The following is a 15,534-nucleotide window of genomic DNA, read 5'->3' on the forward strand; positions in this document are numbered from 1 at the left end:
CTCTCTCCTCTCTTCTCTCTTCTCTCTCTCTCCCTCTCTCCCTCTCCCCCCCCCCTCTCTCTTTCTTTCTTTAAAACAGGGCCTCCCCATGCTGCCCAGGCTGCCTCCAACTTCCTAAATAACTGGGACTACAGGCAATTGCCACCACACATTCAATTTTTTTTAATTTAAATTTTTATTTTTACAGACTGCATTTTGATTCACTGTACATGAATGGGTTGTAGCTTTTCATTTCTGTGGTTGTACACAATGTAGATTCGCAACATTCATGTAATCATAGGGTAATACTGTCTGTCTCATTCTACCATCTTTCCTTCCCCCACCCTCTCCCACCCCATTTTCTTCTACATCATCCAAAATTCCTTCATTCTTCCCCCCGCCATCCCCCATTATGTATTGTCATCCACTTATTAAACATTCAGTCTTTGGTTTTTTGGGGCTTGGCCTATTTCACTTAGCATGATATTCTCCAACTCCATCCATTTACCAGCAAATGCCATAATTTTATTCTTCTTTATGGCTGAGTAATATTTCATTGTATATACATATATCACAGTTTCTTCATCTGTTCATCAATTGAAGGGTATCTTGGTTGGTTCTACAATCCAGCTATTGTGAATAGAGAAGCAGAACACTGATGTGCCTGCATCGCTGTAGTATGTTTTTAAGTCCTTTGGGTATAAACCAGAGAGGGATAGCTGTGTCAAATGGTGGGTCATACACCCAATTTAAATAATGGTTAGGATGGGCACACTGTAATCCCAGCGGCTCAGGAGACTGAAGCAGGAGGATCACAAGTTCAAAGCCAGTCTCAGCAACTCACTGAGACCCTGACTCTAAGTAAAATATAAAAAAGGACTGGGGATGGGAGTCAGTGGGTAAGCCCCACTGGGTTCAATTCCAGGTACCAATAATAATAATGTATTTTAACAGCATTTAAATTAGAGTTGGGTACATTGTTTTTATATAATCACAGATAAATATTTTTTAGGAAAAAATTATTATGGTAAAATATAAAGCTAATTATTTTAATGATTTTTACATGTACAATTCTCAATCTCTTAAAGTTAATCAAAGCTATTACTGGTCATCAACATAATAGTTTCAGATATTACTTTATTTCAGTTACTTTATTAAAATTGCTGATACACATTTCAAAACACTAAAGGCAGCTATAACTCAGAATCATATACTTAGATCACAAGATTCCTATTATTTGAACAAAATCAAAGATAGTGACATTTACAATGTCTTGTCTCTTATCAATTAAAATACATTAAAACTAAAGGTAAAACTTAAGTTTTAACAATCATCTAGCAAGTCAAAGATTTCTTTTCCTAGGGCTGGGGTTGTGGCTCAGTAGTAGAGAGCTTGCATGTGTGAGGCACTGGGTTCTATCCTCAGCACTCCATAAAAAATACTAAATAAATAAATAAAGTTATTGGGTTCATCTACAACTAAGATCTCTTTTTCCTTACTTTTTCTGGTGCTATGCTCTATCACTGAACTATACCCCTAGTCCTCTAAGATAAATTTAAATAGTTAGGAAAAGCAGTAACAAACCAGTTAATGACTATTCTATCCAAAGACATGTATTGCACATAGACATAAACCCACAGAATGGAAGAAAATATTTGTAAATTATGAATATAATAAGGAATTATTTTACAACTCAACAATGAAAACAATCCAATTTTTCAAATGGGCAACAAATACAAATAGACATTTCTCCAATGACATACAAATGAACAATAAACACATGAAAGATGCTACATGAAATTAGTGATTGGGAAAATAAAAATCAAAACCACAGTGAGCCAGGTGATCCCAGTACTTGGGAGGCAGAGGAAGGAGGACTACAAGTTCCAAGCCAGGTCTGGCAACTTAATGAGACCTTGTCTCAAAATTGAAAATAAACAAAAAGGGCTGGGGATACAGCTCAGTGCTAGAGCACCTCTAGGTTCAATTCCCAGTACAGTGGGTGTGTACACACACACACACACACACACACAGATATCACTTCATATCTACTAAGATGGCTTTAAAAAAAAAAAAAAAGACAATACCAAGAGATGAGGAAGAGACACGTGAACCCTCATACAATGAAGTCACTCTGGAAAAGACATGTCAGTTCCTCAAAATGTTAGAGGTTGGAGATGTAGTTGAGCAGTGAAGTTCTTGAAGTGCTAGGATCTAGATTCACCCCAGCACACCAAAAAATAAATAAATAAACAAAGAATTAATGCATAAAACCCAGCAATTCCACTCCTAGGTAAATACTCAAAAAGAACTTAAAACATGACCACATAAAAATTACATACAGGGGCTGGAATTGTGGCTCAGTGGTCAAGCGCTTACCTAGCATGTGTGAGGCACTGGGTTCGATCCTCAGCACCACATATACATAAATAAAAATAAAATAAAGGTCCATTGACAACTAAAAAAAAATTTTTTTTAAATTACATACAGAAATGCTCATAGCAACTTCCCGAACAGCCCTGCACCCTCTCCTCCCCAAAAAAGGAAACAATTATAACGCCCATCAAGGTCCACCCACATCTGTAACATGTACCAGAGCCTCATTTCTAAAGGTAAATTCATTTAAATATTGACTTTTTCTTAAATTTGTTTTTGTAGTTGTAGATGGACAGAATGCCTTTATTTTATTTGTTTATTTTTATGTGGTGCTAAGGATGGAATCCAGTGCTTTACATGCTAGGAAGGCGCTCTGCCACTGAGCTGCAGCCCAGCCCTCATTTTACACATTATTTATCACATACCTGATAAGCACTCTATTTATCCATGTTCCTGGACTAGCAGGCCACTGTGATCCTCCCACCCTCCCCAGGAACTCACGGTCTCCGGCATAGGATATATGGCATTGCTCTACCACTGAGCTAGATCCCCAGCCCCAGATTACTTTTTATTATGAAAAGCTACTGGTTTTAATTAGAAAAGATTAGAAAACTTGAAAACTGAAGATAAGCTTAATTCAACCAACAAAACTATTTTATTGAAGACCATTTTTCTGAATTCATAGTGATTGCCTAGATTTCTGTACATGAAAATTTGATACTTAAAACTCTTGAGAAAGTACACCTATTTTCAGTAAGGCCCTAAATGATAAATTTTTTTGGAATTATTACTTAAGTGAGGTACATATTATTTATACACACATATAAATGTGCTATTTTACAGCAATCTATTAAGAAGTCATTTAAGTAAAATTAGCTTCTAACAAAAAGGATAATCCTTAACTAACTTTTGAAAGATCAGCATATTTGTTTTGTTTTGCCTGATACTAGTACTGAATCCAGGGACACTGTACTACTAAACTACATCCCCAGACCTTTTTATTTTTAGATAGGATCTTACTAAGTTACCCAGGTTGACCTGGAACTTGCTATCCTCCTGCTTCAGCCACCCAAATAGCTGGGATTACAAGCGTGCACTACTGCAAGGACTGGCCAATTTTGAAGAGAAAAAACTCCCAACGTTCTGTGATCACACAGAATGCTCATGACAACATTAACCATTTCTTAAAGCAACTGCAGTAAACAAAGAAATCAGACAAAGCAAGAAGGTGCAAGGCAAGTTGATCAAAAGGGAAGGCGAAGGTTGCAGAAAACAAAGCTGAAGTGGCAGAAGTCAAGACATTAACCAATAAATTAGCATAACTCTACAGCAAAAAGAGTCCCTGGTACAAATGGAAACAACTCTTGGAAAGGGGCTTCCTACTTGTTTTACCAGGACAATACTGACACTACAACTGCTAAAAGGAAATTAATCTCTCTTCTTAATACCTATTTTATTCAAATAGTAATTTTTTTAATTAAAAATTTAGGAATACATCTAGTTTTCACTGCACTAACGATTTATCCTTATTTCACAACACATTGCTTGGACAGAAGAAAATCAAGACAAATATGTGATCCTACCTTTTAAAAATATATATAAATTCCATATTCTTTTCATATCTCTCTCTACACACACACACACACACACACACACACACACACACACATATTTAGGGGGAAAATACTGAGGACTGAGTCCAAGGGTGCTCTACCACTGAGCTATATCCCTGGTCCTTTTTATTTTTTGAGAAAGGGCCTCCCTAAATTGCTGAGGCTGCCCTTGAACTTGTGATCCTCCTGCCTCAGCCTCCTCAGTCCTGGTGATTATAGGCATGCTCCTCCATCTCCAGTTCACTGGAAATATTTTTCTAAAATCTTGGACAACTACCTTTACTTCCAGTTAAGAAAATAAGGTTCTTCCTCATCACTCTTCTATCTTTAAGTCTTTGGCTTTTCTCAACTCAATTCCAATGTTGTTTATAAAACTAATAAATATATTTCTAAATAAACTTGGACAAAATTAACTTCATCAAATTAAAACTAAGTCACTAGATTCTATGCCTTGATGTTAATTATCATTCCTTTAATTTATTAAATATTAACCTCTCCAGTCAACATTTTAACCTGCCTAGTTTTATCTCTCAAACAAAAAGCTTTCTCTAAAAATGAAAAGTTTAAGGAATTGTCTCAAAATCATTTTAAAACAAATTTCAAATAAATTCAACATAAAGGAAATTAAATGTCACAACCCTGAGATTCAAAGCTGTAATCAAAGTTCCTTTCATATACCTTCTCTTTAGAATGACAAAACAAACTTATGCTGAAAAGGACTGATCTGTGTAAAAAAAAATTTTTTTTAAACCAACTCTGGAAAAGCATTACTTCATAATAAGGTAGAAGGGACATACTAAGAACAAGTCCTTACATGCCTTTGATTAGTATAACAAAACACATTTATCATTTTTTTAAATTAAGGGATATCCATGCAAGGTGGCACACACCTATAATCCCAAGAGACTCAGGAGGCTGAGACAAGAGAGGATGCTAAAAGTTCAAAGGCACACTGGGCAATTTAGCAAAAACCCTGTCTCAAAATAAGTGGTAGATCAGTTGCCTGGCATATGTGAAGCCCTGGAGTCAATACCTAATGCTGCAAAACAATAAAAATAATAATAATAAAAGTTATACAAACTCTGGCATACTGGGGCTTATATCAATGAACAAATGTGTTTTGGAGCAGTGAGGACTGAACCCAGGCCCTCCTGCACTCCCCAGCTCCTTTTTAAATTTTATTTTTAGCCAGGGTCTTAGGAAATTGCTCAGGCTGGCCTCGAACTTGAGATCCTCCTGCCTCAGTCTCTTGAGTAGCGAAGATTGCAGGTGAGCTCCACCGGGAACGGCTGGAACAGGGTATCGTGATTACTTAAGGAAGCCAGTAACAGTGAAGATGAGAAGGAAAAAAAAAAATCACCAATGAAGTCTGCAGAGGTAGGGTCAGGGCAATATTTTGCTGACATACCAAAGTGAGGGCTGACACCCAAATACTTGGAAAAATGACTCCTAATATTATTCCTAAGAAATGAACTCACTCTGAGCCTAGTGGCACAGGCCTGTAAACCTGGCAGCTCTAGAGTATAAGGAAGACAGAATATTCAAAGCCAGCCTCAGCAACCTAGTGAGGCTCTAAGCAACTCAGCAAGATCCTTTCTCAAAAAATAAAAAAGGGCAAACTCTATCTCTGTCATTACCACCTCTCCCATGACTCATGTATGATAAAGCTCAGACTGATCCAGTGATTAAGCTCATACCCCACAGGGAGTTAGTGATCCAAGTAAAACCAAAACTACAATTTTAAGAATGAGGTGGTCCCAAACCTACTTTAAAATGGCAATAGCAGCAAGTTGTCTCCTATGGGGGGGAAAAAAGAGGGGGGCAAAAACAGGCAAATCATTTTCAGTCCACCTTCCCTTCCCTGCCTTGCCCTCCTCCCATGTTGGTTTCCAAGGAAGAAGAGTAGTTGAGAAGGTAGGGAGGACACGCAGAGACAACAGAGGCAATGTCACCAAAGGCAGAAGAAGGGGAAGCAGTAGTTAGGATATTACTTACATGGAACATGTAACTGAGCAAATAAGTATATCATGAATAATGGAAATCAGGTTTCTTGTCTGAGAAGGAATTTATAAATATGAAAATGGGAGGTTAGAAAAATATTCATGTATTAGAACATTTGTGAGCCCACAGTTTTAAAATATGACACAGAGGCATGTTCATGTGTATATAGACACGGACACCAAGACACACACCTCAGCTCTGCAGCAATGGCCAAAACCAAAGCGCTCAGATTTTGGTTTCTAAATAATTAAACTAAAAGGGGCCAGGGCTCCTTTAAGAAATGTCTGATTCAGAACAGGGACAGAGAAAGTACAAAATAAGCCTTTGTTGAGTCAGAAATCAGTTTCTAAAGAATGATGGGAACACAGTAGCTATTTATTTATTTATTGGGAGGGGAGGGGGGCTCCTCACTATGTTGCCCTGCCTGGCCTGAAAACTGAAACTCCTGGGTTCAAGTGATCATCCTGCCTCAGCCTCCCAAGAACCTGGGACTACAGATGCTACCACCAAGCTCAACTACAGTAGCTATTAAAGGCTCTCCTGTGGAGTCAAATTAAGATGATCTGGGCATCAAAACAAATAAGCACTTAGCCGGGTGCAGTGACCCAGGTCTGTCACACCAGCAACCCAGGAGAATGGGACCAGAGGATTGCAAACTAGAGACCAGTCTCAGCAACTAAGCAAGATCCTATCTCAAAATAAAATTAAGGGCTGGGGATATAGCTCAGTTGGTAGAGTGTCTCGCAAGCATGAGGTCCTAGGTTCAATCCCCAGCACCGCAAAAAACCAAAAAATAAAATAAAATTAAATTAAATTAAAAGGGCTAGAGGTATGGCTCAGTGGTAGAGGGCATCTGGGTTCAATCACCAGTACCACCAAAATGGGGGGGGAAGAGGGATGGGGGAGGGGGCAGTAACAAAGCAAATGTGACTTTTATGTTAACAATTGGGGAGGAGAGCTGGGGATTTTTTGTCCCGTATCTAAACTAACTTTCTAATTTTCTTTTCTTTTGAAATAAAACAGAAAGAAGAAAAGTAAACCTGGTTCTCATTCTGGTGTATCAAATGTCATCTTCTCGGAGTTAAGATTATCTTTTCATCCCAACTCTCATCGTACTTTCTCTCCCCCCTGCTTTGTTTTTCTTCACAGATCATATACTGATGGTTGCTGGGGCTGAACGATAGGTACTTGGGATTCATGTACTACTTTGGTTCTCCCCTCCAAGTACTGTGGATTGAACCCAGGAGTGCTTTACCACTGAGCTACACCCCCAGCCCTTTTTATTTTGAGACAGTATTGCTAAGTTGCTTTACTATTTGATCTACTTCTGCATACATTCAAAATTCTCCAAGTCAGAATTTTTAAAACACATTTGAAGTACAAATTAGTGATACCATAATATACATACACAAACACGCACTCTATGCATGCATTAAATAAAAGCATATAGCACCAGATCTCATATTACGATAGTTTTTCCAAGTTGAGATGAGGATAAATAATGATGCACAGGGTGCAGTGGTGCTTGCCTATAACCAACTACCATGTTGGTTGCCTGAGAAGGGATTTACAAACATGAAAATGGAGAGGTTAGAAAATTCTCATGCATTGGTACATATGTGAACACACAGTTTTAAAATATATGACATCTGTAAACCAACTACTATGCTGTTGTTCTTCCCTGCACCACATTTGAAGGAAATACTAAATGTCAATAAAGATATGATATTTTCCCACTCAAGTTTAGTGCTTACTCCTGAATTCTTATAAGTGGTAACAGTCTCCACTGAAGACTCGAACATCCTTTTGATATAATAAAGTAATAACCTGTTCTTTTATCTTCATTCTTTTAATCCAAGGTAACTTTTAAATAACCTTGAATGCAAAAGAGCCTTTACTGAAGATAGCATAATTTTAAAAAATGAATGGGTGAATCAAAAAAATGTCTGCTACCTACCAATTTATTGATTTATAAATTACAGAATCCCGTCAGGCATGGTGACACACCTGTAATCCTAGCTACTTGAGCGCCTGAAGCAAGAGGGTCACAAGTTCAAGGCCTGTCTGGGCAAGTAAGCAAGACGCTGATTGGAAACAAAAAATAAAAAGGGCTGGGGATGTAGCTCAGTGGCAAAGTGCCCCTGGGTTCAATTCCCAGCACTGCAAAAATAAACAAACAAACAAACAAACAAATATTTTAAGAGACAAATCATGCATGTCAAATGCATTTTTGCAAAATACATAATGTTCTTAAGAAGAATATGTATATATTTTTAAATCAAAGGAATAAAATAAGATCAATGTCAAAAAACTGCTGAGTCAAATAATTTTAAGAATCAAAGAAACCATAAATGAATTACATTGAATTACACATTATACTATGTGTAAACATGGTAAGAACTTAAAGGTCAATACAAAGTATAATTGGAGAAATTTCAGTTTGTCAGTGTTCTTAGAAACTAATATAAGGAAACAAAGGAAGTTAGACTAAATCTAGTATTGGGTACACAGGTGAAGAAACAGTGTTTTCTGTTTGAATTTCCTACACATATTCCAAAACTGTAAAGATGTGAGCAGTTTCTTATGTAATATAAATCCTTAAACATACTAGAGATCTATTCATTTCTATACTCAAAATTAAATCCTAAGTAATTACATCCAAAGATTCACTAAATTTAAGTTAGGACTTTATACAGCTATTTCACTGTGGTTTTTTTAGAACACGTGATATTTTCAACTTGGCAGACAGGGACCCATGTATGGGTAAAATCTGAATACTGGAATGCTTTATACCAAGGACATCTCTTCTTCACTGCAAAGCATATTCCCACATACTAAAAACCAGCTAGATAACACTCAAAAATTACATGGGTTCTAATGAAATAATTAACATTTGGTTTCCACATTTTTTTTTTTTAAATTTAAGCAACAACACTGGATAGGAATAGAGCACTTGCTTAGTATGCACATGGTCCCAGGTTCCATCCCTATCACTGCCAAAACAAAAAGTAAAGAAACAATCCTTCAAATTAAGAAGAAAATGACTTGAAAGACCATTTGGAAAAGGCTTCACTCACATCACCACTATCTTTATAACTTCTGTGTAAATTTTCCCAAAGTATTAAGTGTTCACAGAATTAAAAATGTCTCATAATTCAAGCCTGAAATAATTTATAAACATACCAAACAGCGAAACCCCAAGCAACCAAGTTTTTACAACAAAAGTATCTGGAAAAAATTACCCACTACACAAGTTGAATGCCATCACTCTTCCTTGCAATGAGGCCTAAACTATCTTCCAATGTTGCTTTTTTTTTTTTTTTTTTTTTTCCTTTTTTATACTGGGAATTGAATCCAGAGGTGCTTTACCTCTGAATTACATCTTTTTTTTTTTTTGAGACAGGGTTTGCTAAGTTGCTTGGGACCTTGCTGAACTGATGAGGTTGACATTAAAATTGGGATACTCCTGCCTCAGGTTCCTGAGCTGTGATTAACAGGCCGGCACCAAGGCATCCAGCATAACTGATTTTTTTGTGCTATTTTTAAAATACGCAAAAGCCTATCACGAAAACAGATATTCAAAATCATAATATTCAAAATCAGAGGTCGTTTCATAGAAACCATCTGGTGTTGAATGCAGCAATGATGTAGGCTATTATAAGTAAAATTTGTTTAAGTCTAAAAATATCTCTAGTTATAAAGGACAAGGAAACTCTTCCTTATTATTCTACATTGTGTCCAAAAAGTGAAGATATTTGAATAAATGTAACATTTATTCCAGCTATTTAAACTCAGGAAAAATCATTGTGATAAAACTCTCTTCCCCCTCTTGGAGGTACTAGGATTGATCCCAGGGATGCTCTACTACTGGGCTTAGTCCCCAGACCCCCCACCTTTTTTTTTTTTTTTTGGAGACAGGATCTCAAACTTCCTCTGGAGTTGAGGGACTACAGGCACGTACTACAGTACCCAGCATGATAAAACATTAAAATTGCCAAAAGCAAAGCATATTTAAATGGGTCTCACTCTTGACAAAATTTTATGGGTAGATTTACCTCACTCAACCTTTGCATAACATTTAACTTATGTGTAAAACTAGGGGTGGGGGTGGTTGGAAAGAACCTAATCTGAAAATAAGGCACAAAATTTTTTTAAATCTTTAAAGGATCCTATTCCTTTGTTCATTCTAATTCAAGGATGGCCTTTGCACACACCTCTCTCTTACAACTAAAAGACAGCAACCAATTGTTGTGTAATTCCTCCCTTCCCCCTTCAACCCAGCTAACATACAAAGGAAAGGACTTTCTCCATTGTGCCCCTGTAATGAATCTTTGTTAACTAAAACCGATTCAGAAATAGTCCTCCCTCGTTTAGTTTTTTTAAATTCAGCAAATGGAAAGCTGTAAAGGGAATGAGCACAATAGATTTATTATTATGCATGAAGGTAAAGCCAAATTTTGAAAATTGCTCTTTTATTTTTTACAGACTGCATTTTGATTCACTGTACACAAATGGGGTGAAAATTGCTCTTATGTTTTAAGGGTTTGGTCTTTCTTTGGCACAGAGGGAAAAAAGCCAATCCAGCATCCTTCCACCCATCTATTGTCCACCAAAAACACTGATCAAAATAAAAAATAAAAAAAAAAAAAAAAGACGACCCCCCCCCTTTAAATGTGTCTAAACTGTCCTGTCTCCACAGCTGTTTGGTTTATTAGGTTTGGGTTTGTGTTTGTGTGTGTGTGTGTGTGTGTGTGTTTAATCCAAATACTTAAATGGCAAAAGCCTAGTCACTGTTAAAGAGAACATTCATCTTGAAAACCTTTTATATAATGTATTCCCAGTGTACACCTCTTAATCCTGTAAAACAGTTATTAGTTAATGTTGCAATCAGCTAGGGAAAAGGGTAGAAGCAGGCACTTAAGCTTCAGTTTTTGTGGCTTATTTTTTTGGGGGTGAGGGCGTTTTCTTTTTTGTGGTACTGGGGACCTAACCCAGAACGTCACACATGCTAGGCAAGTGCACTACCACTGAGCTAACCCAAGCTTTAGTTTAACGTAGGTATTGTTGGGTTTTCTCATTAGGATTTCTACCGAGCGCCAGAGGTGAATATCATTAAGTTTCCTTACAGAGCCAGCACTCTGGTATTTCGTTTTCCCTCTCAGTAGCAATCACACGTTTTACAAAACATATTCTACAAGAGATAAAAGGCTGGTCCCTTTAGCTCCACAGCTGGATCGGTGAGAACATTTCTCGTAGGCGCAGAAAGATAAACAAGAAACCAGAAATAGAGATTACCTGTTTTGGGGGCGGGAGGTATGAGAACCGGGAATTCCAGGGTCAAGGGTGAAGGGGTGATTCGTCTCTTACATACCTTTTGAGACTCCCTGAACCCACTAAAAAGTACTGCCCATTCAAATGAAATAAATCCGTTTAAAAATTTTAAAAGTCGCCTTTAAAATAAAGGAAATTCAGAGACACACGTTCAGCTTAATTCTAAAATAAAACCTGCTTCTGTCGTAGCATCCGCTTTCGGTGTACAATGGGCAAGCCCTTCCTCGGCGCGCGCGAGCCAGGCGCACGGCGGGGCGGCCCCGCACGCCGCTCCCCCGCGCCCGCGTCCTCGCCGCCTCCCTCCGTGCATCCTGCGATCGGCGCTGCCGATTCCCACAGAAGTGGGTCCTGGCCGCCATTTTAGAAAGTCATTCACAGGAGCCGGACTGCAGCCATCCACTTAGAGCCCTTGCAGAACTGCCCTGGACTCCTTCCTCGGCCCTCGCCCCAGCCCCTCACATCTTGCAGAGGGTCAGACTCCCCGCCAGAGGCATGCAATGCCTCTGAACTCTGCCTAACACAAAATGACACGTCGGGCCCTGACCAGGAGCAGAGCGAATGCTGCAGTGCACGTGTCTGTACGTCGGTGCCTATGAATTTCCCAAGCAGAGACCTTCAGAGATTGTCCACCAGGAGATTAAAGGGAGCACAGCTCGGCGGGTTTTCCACTCCCATCATCTGCACCTAGATTTTTTTCCACCAAAACACTGACGATAACGGAGGCGGGGGCGGGTAAGGGGTGGAGCAGCAGCAGGAAAGTTCCCATCTGCTACCCGCTCCAGCCCGCAGTCTCCCTCATCGCAGGGCACGGAGGCGAGTTTCTGCTCCCGACCTCCCCCTCGCCGGTTTCTCAGGCACAGCGTAGTAAACACCGGGAGTCCCGGGAAGCGCTCCTCCCCCAGGCCTCTGAGCACCGCTTAGCAGGTTATGAATGGCCTCTGTGTGCCCGGCTCCTTTTCACACGCGGACGCGCGCACACGCGCGCCCCAGCGGCGATTTAATGCCCCGGTAACAGTAACCGCCAACACAATCAATGGTCCTCCATCTAAAAGAGGAGCTCTGCGGCCGCTGCTTCCATTTCCTTATCCAAGCGGCTCCGGAACGAGCGACGCAACCTATTTTTCCCATGGTGACTCACTAATCAGGACGCCCCACAATTTCCCTCACTCACTAGATAGTAGGAGGAATTAAGAGTGAACCAAACTTGGAACCTTTCGGGGTCGCGAACACCAGTAGAAACAGTCATTTCCTAGGACGACGCAGACCTGCCAGGGTCCTCGATGTGCGCCAGGTCCGAGCACAGCGTCCTTTTAAGTAGCATCCCACACCGAGGCCTCCCACACTGAAGGGACACATGCACTTCACAAAGAAAACAAGCGCCGAGCGCTGCTGCAGAGTAAGGTGCGTCCGGAGCAGCGTGCACCCTCGCGTTTCCAGGCAAAATGCGTTCGGGGAGCGTGGAACCAGCACGCCTGACCCTGAAGGGCTTGCGGCTTCGAGCCACTTGGTTAGCGAATTCGGGGTGGAGACAGGACTCTCGAAAGGCCGCTGGGTCACAAGGCCGTGGCGGCCCGGGAGGTGCCCGCCGAGCCTTGCCCGCGGCGCTCGGCCGCTGGGTCCGCGGGGCGCGGGGCGAGGGCGCCAAAGAGGCTCCGCAACTCAACTTCGGACAGCCTCCCGCGCCGAGCCCGCAAAATGCGAAACCCCTGCCCCTCCGCCGGGTTTCCAGTCGCAAGCCTTCCGAGGAGGTCCCCGCGGTACCCACCGGGACTTCTGCTTCCGCGCAGCCCGCCCTCTCCAACTCAGACATTTCGAGCGCGAGGAGCGGGAGTTGCTGCGGGACTCGGGGCGCCGCGGCGGTCGGGCGGCCTCGGGTTCCCGCCGGGCCGCGGCCACTCGCAGCCCTGAGCCGGGCGCAAGGACGCGACCCTGCGGGCGAGCTCGCCCGGAGCGCCGCTCCTCCGCGGACGCGAGGGCACCCGGCCTGCTCCCCTCGGCGGGGAGGCAGCGGCCCCGCTCCGCCGAGGCCCGAGGCCCAACGCCGCGAAGGGGCCGAGCGGCCGGGGGCAGCGCGCGCTGCCCGCACCCGCCGCGGGTCTGGCCGGGGTCCTGCTCACCAGTTCCGCGCACGGGGAGGGGCCGGCAACGGGCCGGGCGGGCAGCGGCGCCCGAGGAGCGAGCGCGGCCCGGGGCCTCGTGTCACTCACCGTTTGAAATGCTCGATGATCTTCTCCTCCCGCACGTTCTCCGGTAAGTTGCCCACCCAGAGGTGCCTGGTTTCCCGGACCATGCTGGGCGGCGTGCCGGCGACCGCGGTGGCTGGCTCCCCCTCGCCGGCTTCGTACGAGGCCGTCAGCGCCGGGAGGCGGGCGCCGGGGCGGCGGCGGCGGCGGCTGCGGCGGTGGCGTCGGCAGCGGCGGCGGCTCCTCCGGCTCCCCCGGGTGCAGAGACCATCCCTCTCCCCCAGGTTCTGACTCTCGGGCCTCGCAGCTCCGCTCTGCCGCCACCACACACCCGAAGCCGACCCTCGCGCTCCGGCGGCGCATGCGCGCGGGCGGCGGCGGGCGGGGGGAGCGGGAGGAGGGGCGAGCGGGACCCGGGCGGCAGCGACTACGACGGAGCTGGCGCTGTGGCGGCCGGACGCTTCCCACCGGCGCGCGCGGCCCGCCTCCCGCCGCCTGGCCGCCGCCCCCTCGCCGCGGGCGCGCGCGCGTCCGCCCGCCCGCGGAGGCCGGGACGCCGAGTTCCTCCCAGCCTGCGCGCAGGCGCGCGGCGCCGGGCGGGGGAGGGCGGGACGGGCGCCGGGAGCCACGCTCGCGCGCGGGCCCCGGGAGGCGGCGGGCTCGGGAAGGCGAGGAGGGGACTCCGAGCCGACGCGGTGCGGGAAGCGGCGGCCAGCCCGGCCGCTTCCGGGCGCCGGGTCCCCGCCTGCTTGGGAAAGTGGTCGGAACTCGCGGCCCTTCCCACCGCCGGCTGCGCAGTGACGGCCGCGGAGCCCGGCCCTCGCGGAACCCGGCTGTAGCGAGGCCGCTTCTCACCCCGCACCTCGCCACACCCTCGCCGGCGAGCCTCGCTGCAGCTGGGCGCGCACAGTGCAGCCCAGAGAGGCCGCGGGCCCGAGGCTGCCCGAGGCGGCGTGCGGGCCTTCGGCGCTGGCTTAGCAGAGGAGCGGACCTCCCGCCTTGTCGGGGCTGTGGGCTTTTGAGACCTGCAGCTGGACTTTTATTTTAAAAAGGCCGGATGACAGGAACCTGCGGAACACCCACCGAGTTAGGGCAACTGTACTGCATGCGGGAAAACCGAGTTGATCAGAACAGCGACAGAAGGATGGTGCTTCAGATACAAAACAAATTTTAAATACGTGGTCTCATTGCCTCAAATACTAGACGACAGCTGGGCACGGTGGCGCACGCCTGTAACCCCAGTGACTCAGGAGGCTGAAGCAGGAGGATGGCGACTTCGAGGCCAGCCTCAGCATCTTGGCAACTTAGCGAGACCTTGCCTCAGAAAAAGAGAGAGAGAGAAAGAAAACTGGGGATGTGGCTCCGTGGAAGAGCGCCCCTGGGTTCAACCCCCAGCAACCACAAAAATAAATGAAAAATTTTAAAAATGCAAGCCAACTTATCTCAAGTTCTACACTATTTTGAATTAGAAAATATTGTCACTAAAACCAACTGTACTAGTATCTGGAGTTACTTATGCATAATATTTTCTCTTGTTCCATAGAGGGTGAAGCGCCAAATTGGTTTTGTTTTTTATTTGCTTGTCATATATCCTGGATTTCCTAATGAGTAACCAGGAGTATAAAATTACCTTAGTCACATTAAACTTCCCTGTATTCAGTCTATACTGAATTTAATAAACTTGATCTCAGCAGGTCTTATTAACTGAAATAATCCTTTCCTCTTTAAGGGCATTCAGGCTAAGCAAATCCCTATGTTACACAATGGCAACAATTATAGTACACGTGATTTCGGAATTTTTTATTTTTATTTTTGCCATACTGGGAATTCAACTCGGGGCATCACGCATACTAGGCTGTACCATAAGTACATCTTTAACCCTTTCTATGTTTAATTTTGAGAAAGGACCTTCCTAAATTGTGGAGGCTTGAATCCAAACTTGAGATCCTCCTCCCTTACCTTCCTGACTAGCTGGGATTATAGGCATTAGGGACCACGCCTGGTTGATTTCTGAAATTTTGACAAGGGACTGCTAAAATGTCCAGATTCTA

General features: G+C 43.8%; 1 protein-coding gene across 1 annotated transcript in view; it reads right to left on the bottom strand.

Annotated features, from left to right (window-relative positions):
- The window catches only part of Spen (spen family transcriptional repressor), a 79,879-nt gene extending 65,914 nt beyond the window's left edge, over positions 1-13,965 (bottom strand). The window contains 1 exon segment of the mRNA XM_047526034.1: positions 13,508-13,965. Coding sequence (XP_047381990.1) covers positions 13,508-13,590 — 83 coding nt within the window. The 5' untranslated portion in view covers positions 13,591-13,965.
- Between the last annotated feature and the right edge of the window lie 1,569 nt (positions 13,966-15,534).

This window comes from Sciurus carolinensis, chromosome 1 (genome assembly GCF_902686445.1).
Source record: "Sciurus carolinensis chromosome 1, mSciCar1.2, whole genome shotgun sequence".
Taxonomy (NCBI): Eukaryota; Metazoa; Chordata; class Mammalia; order Rodentia; family Sciuridae; genus Sciurus; species Sciurus carolinensis.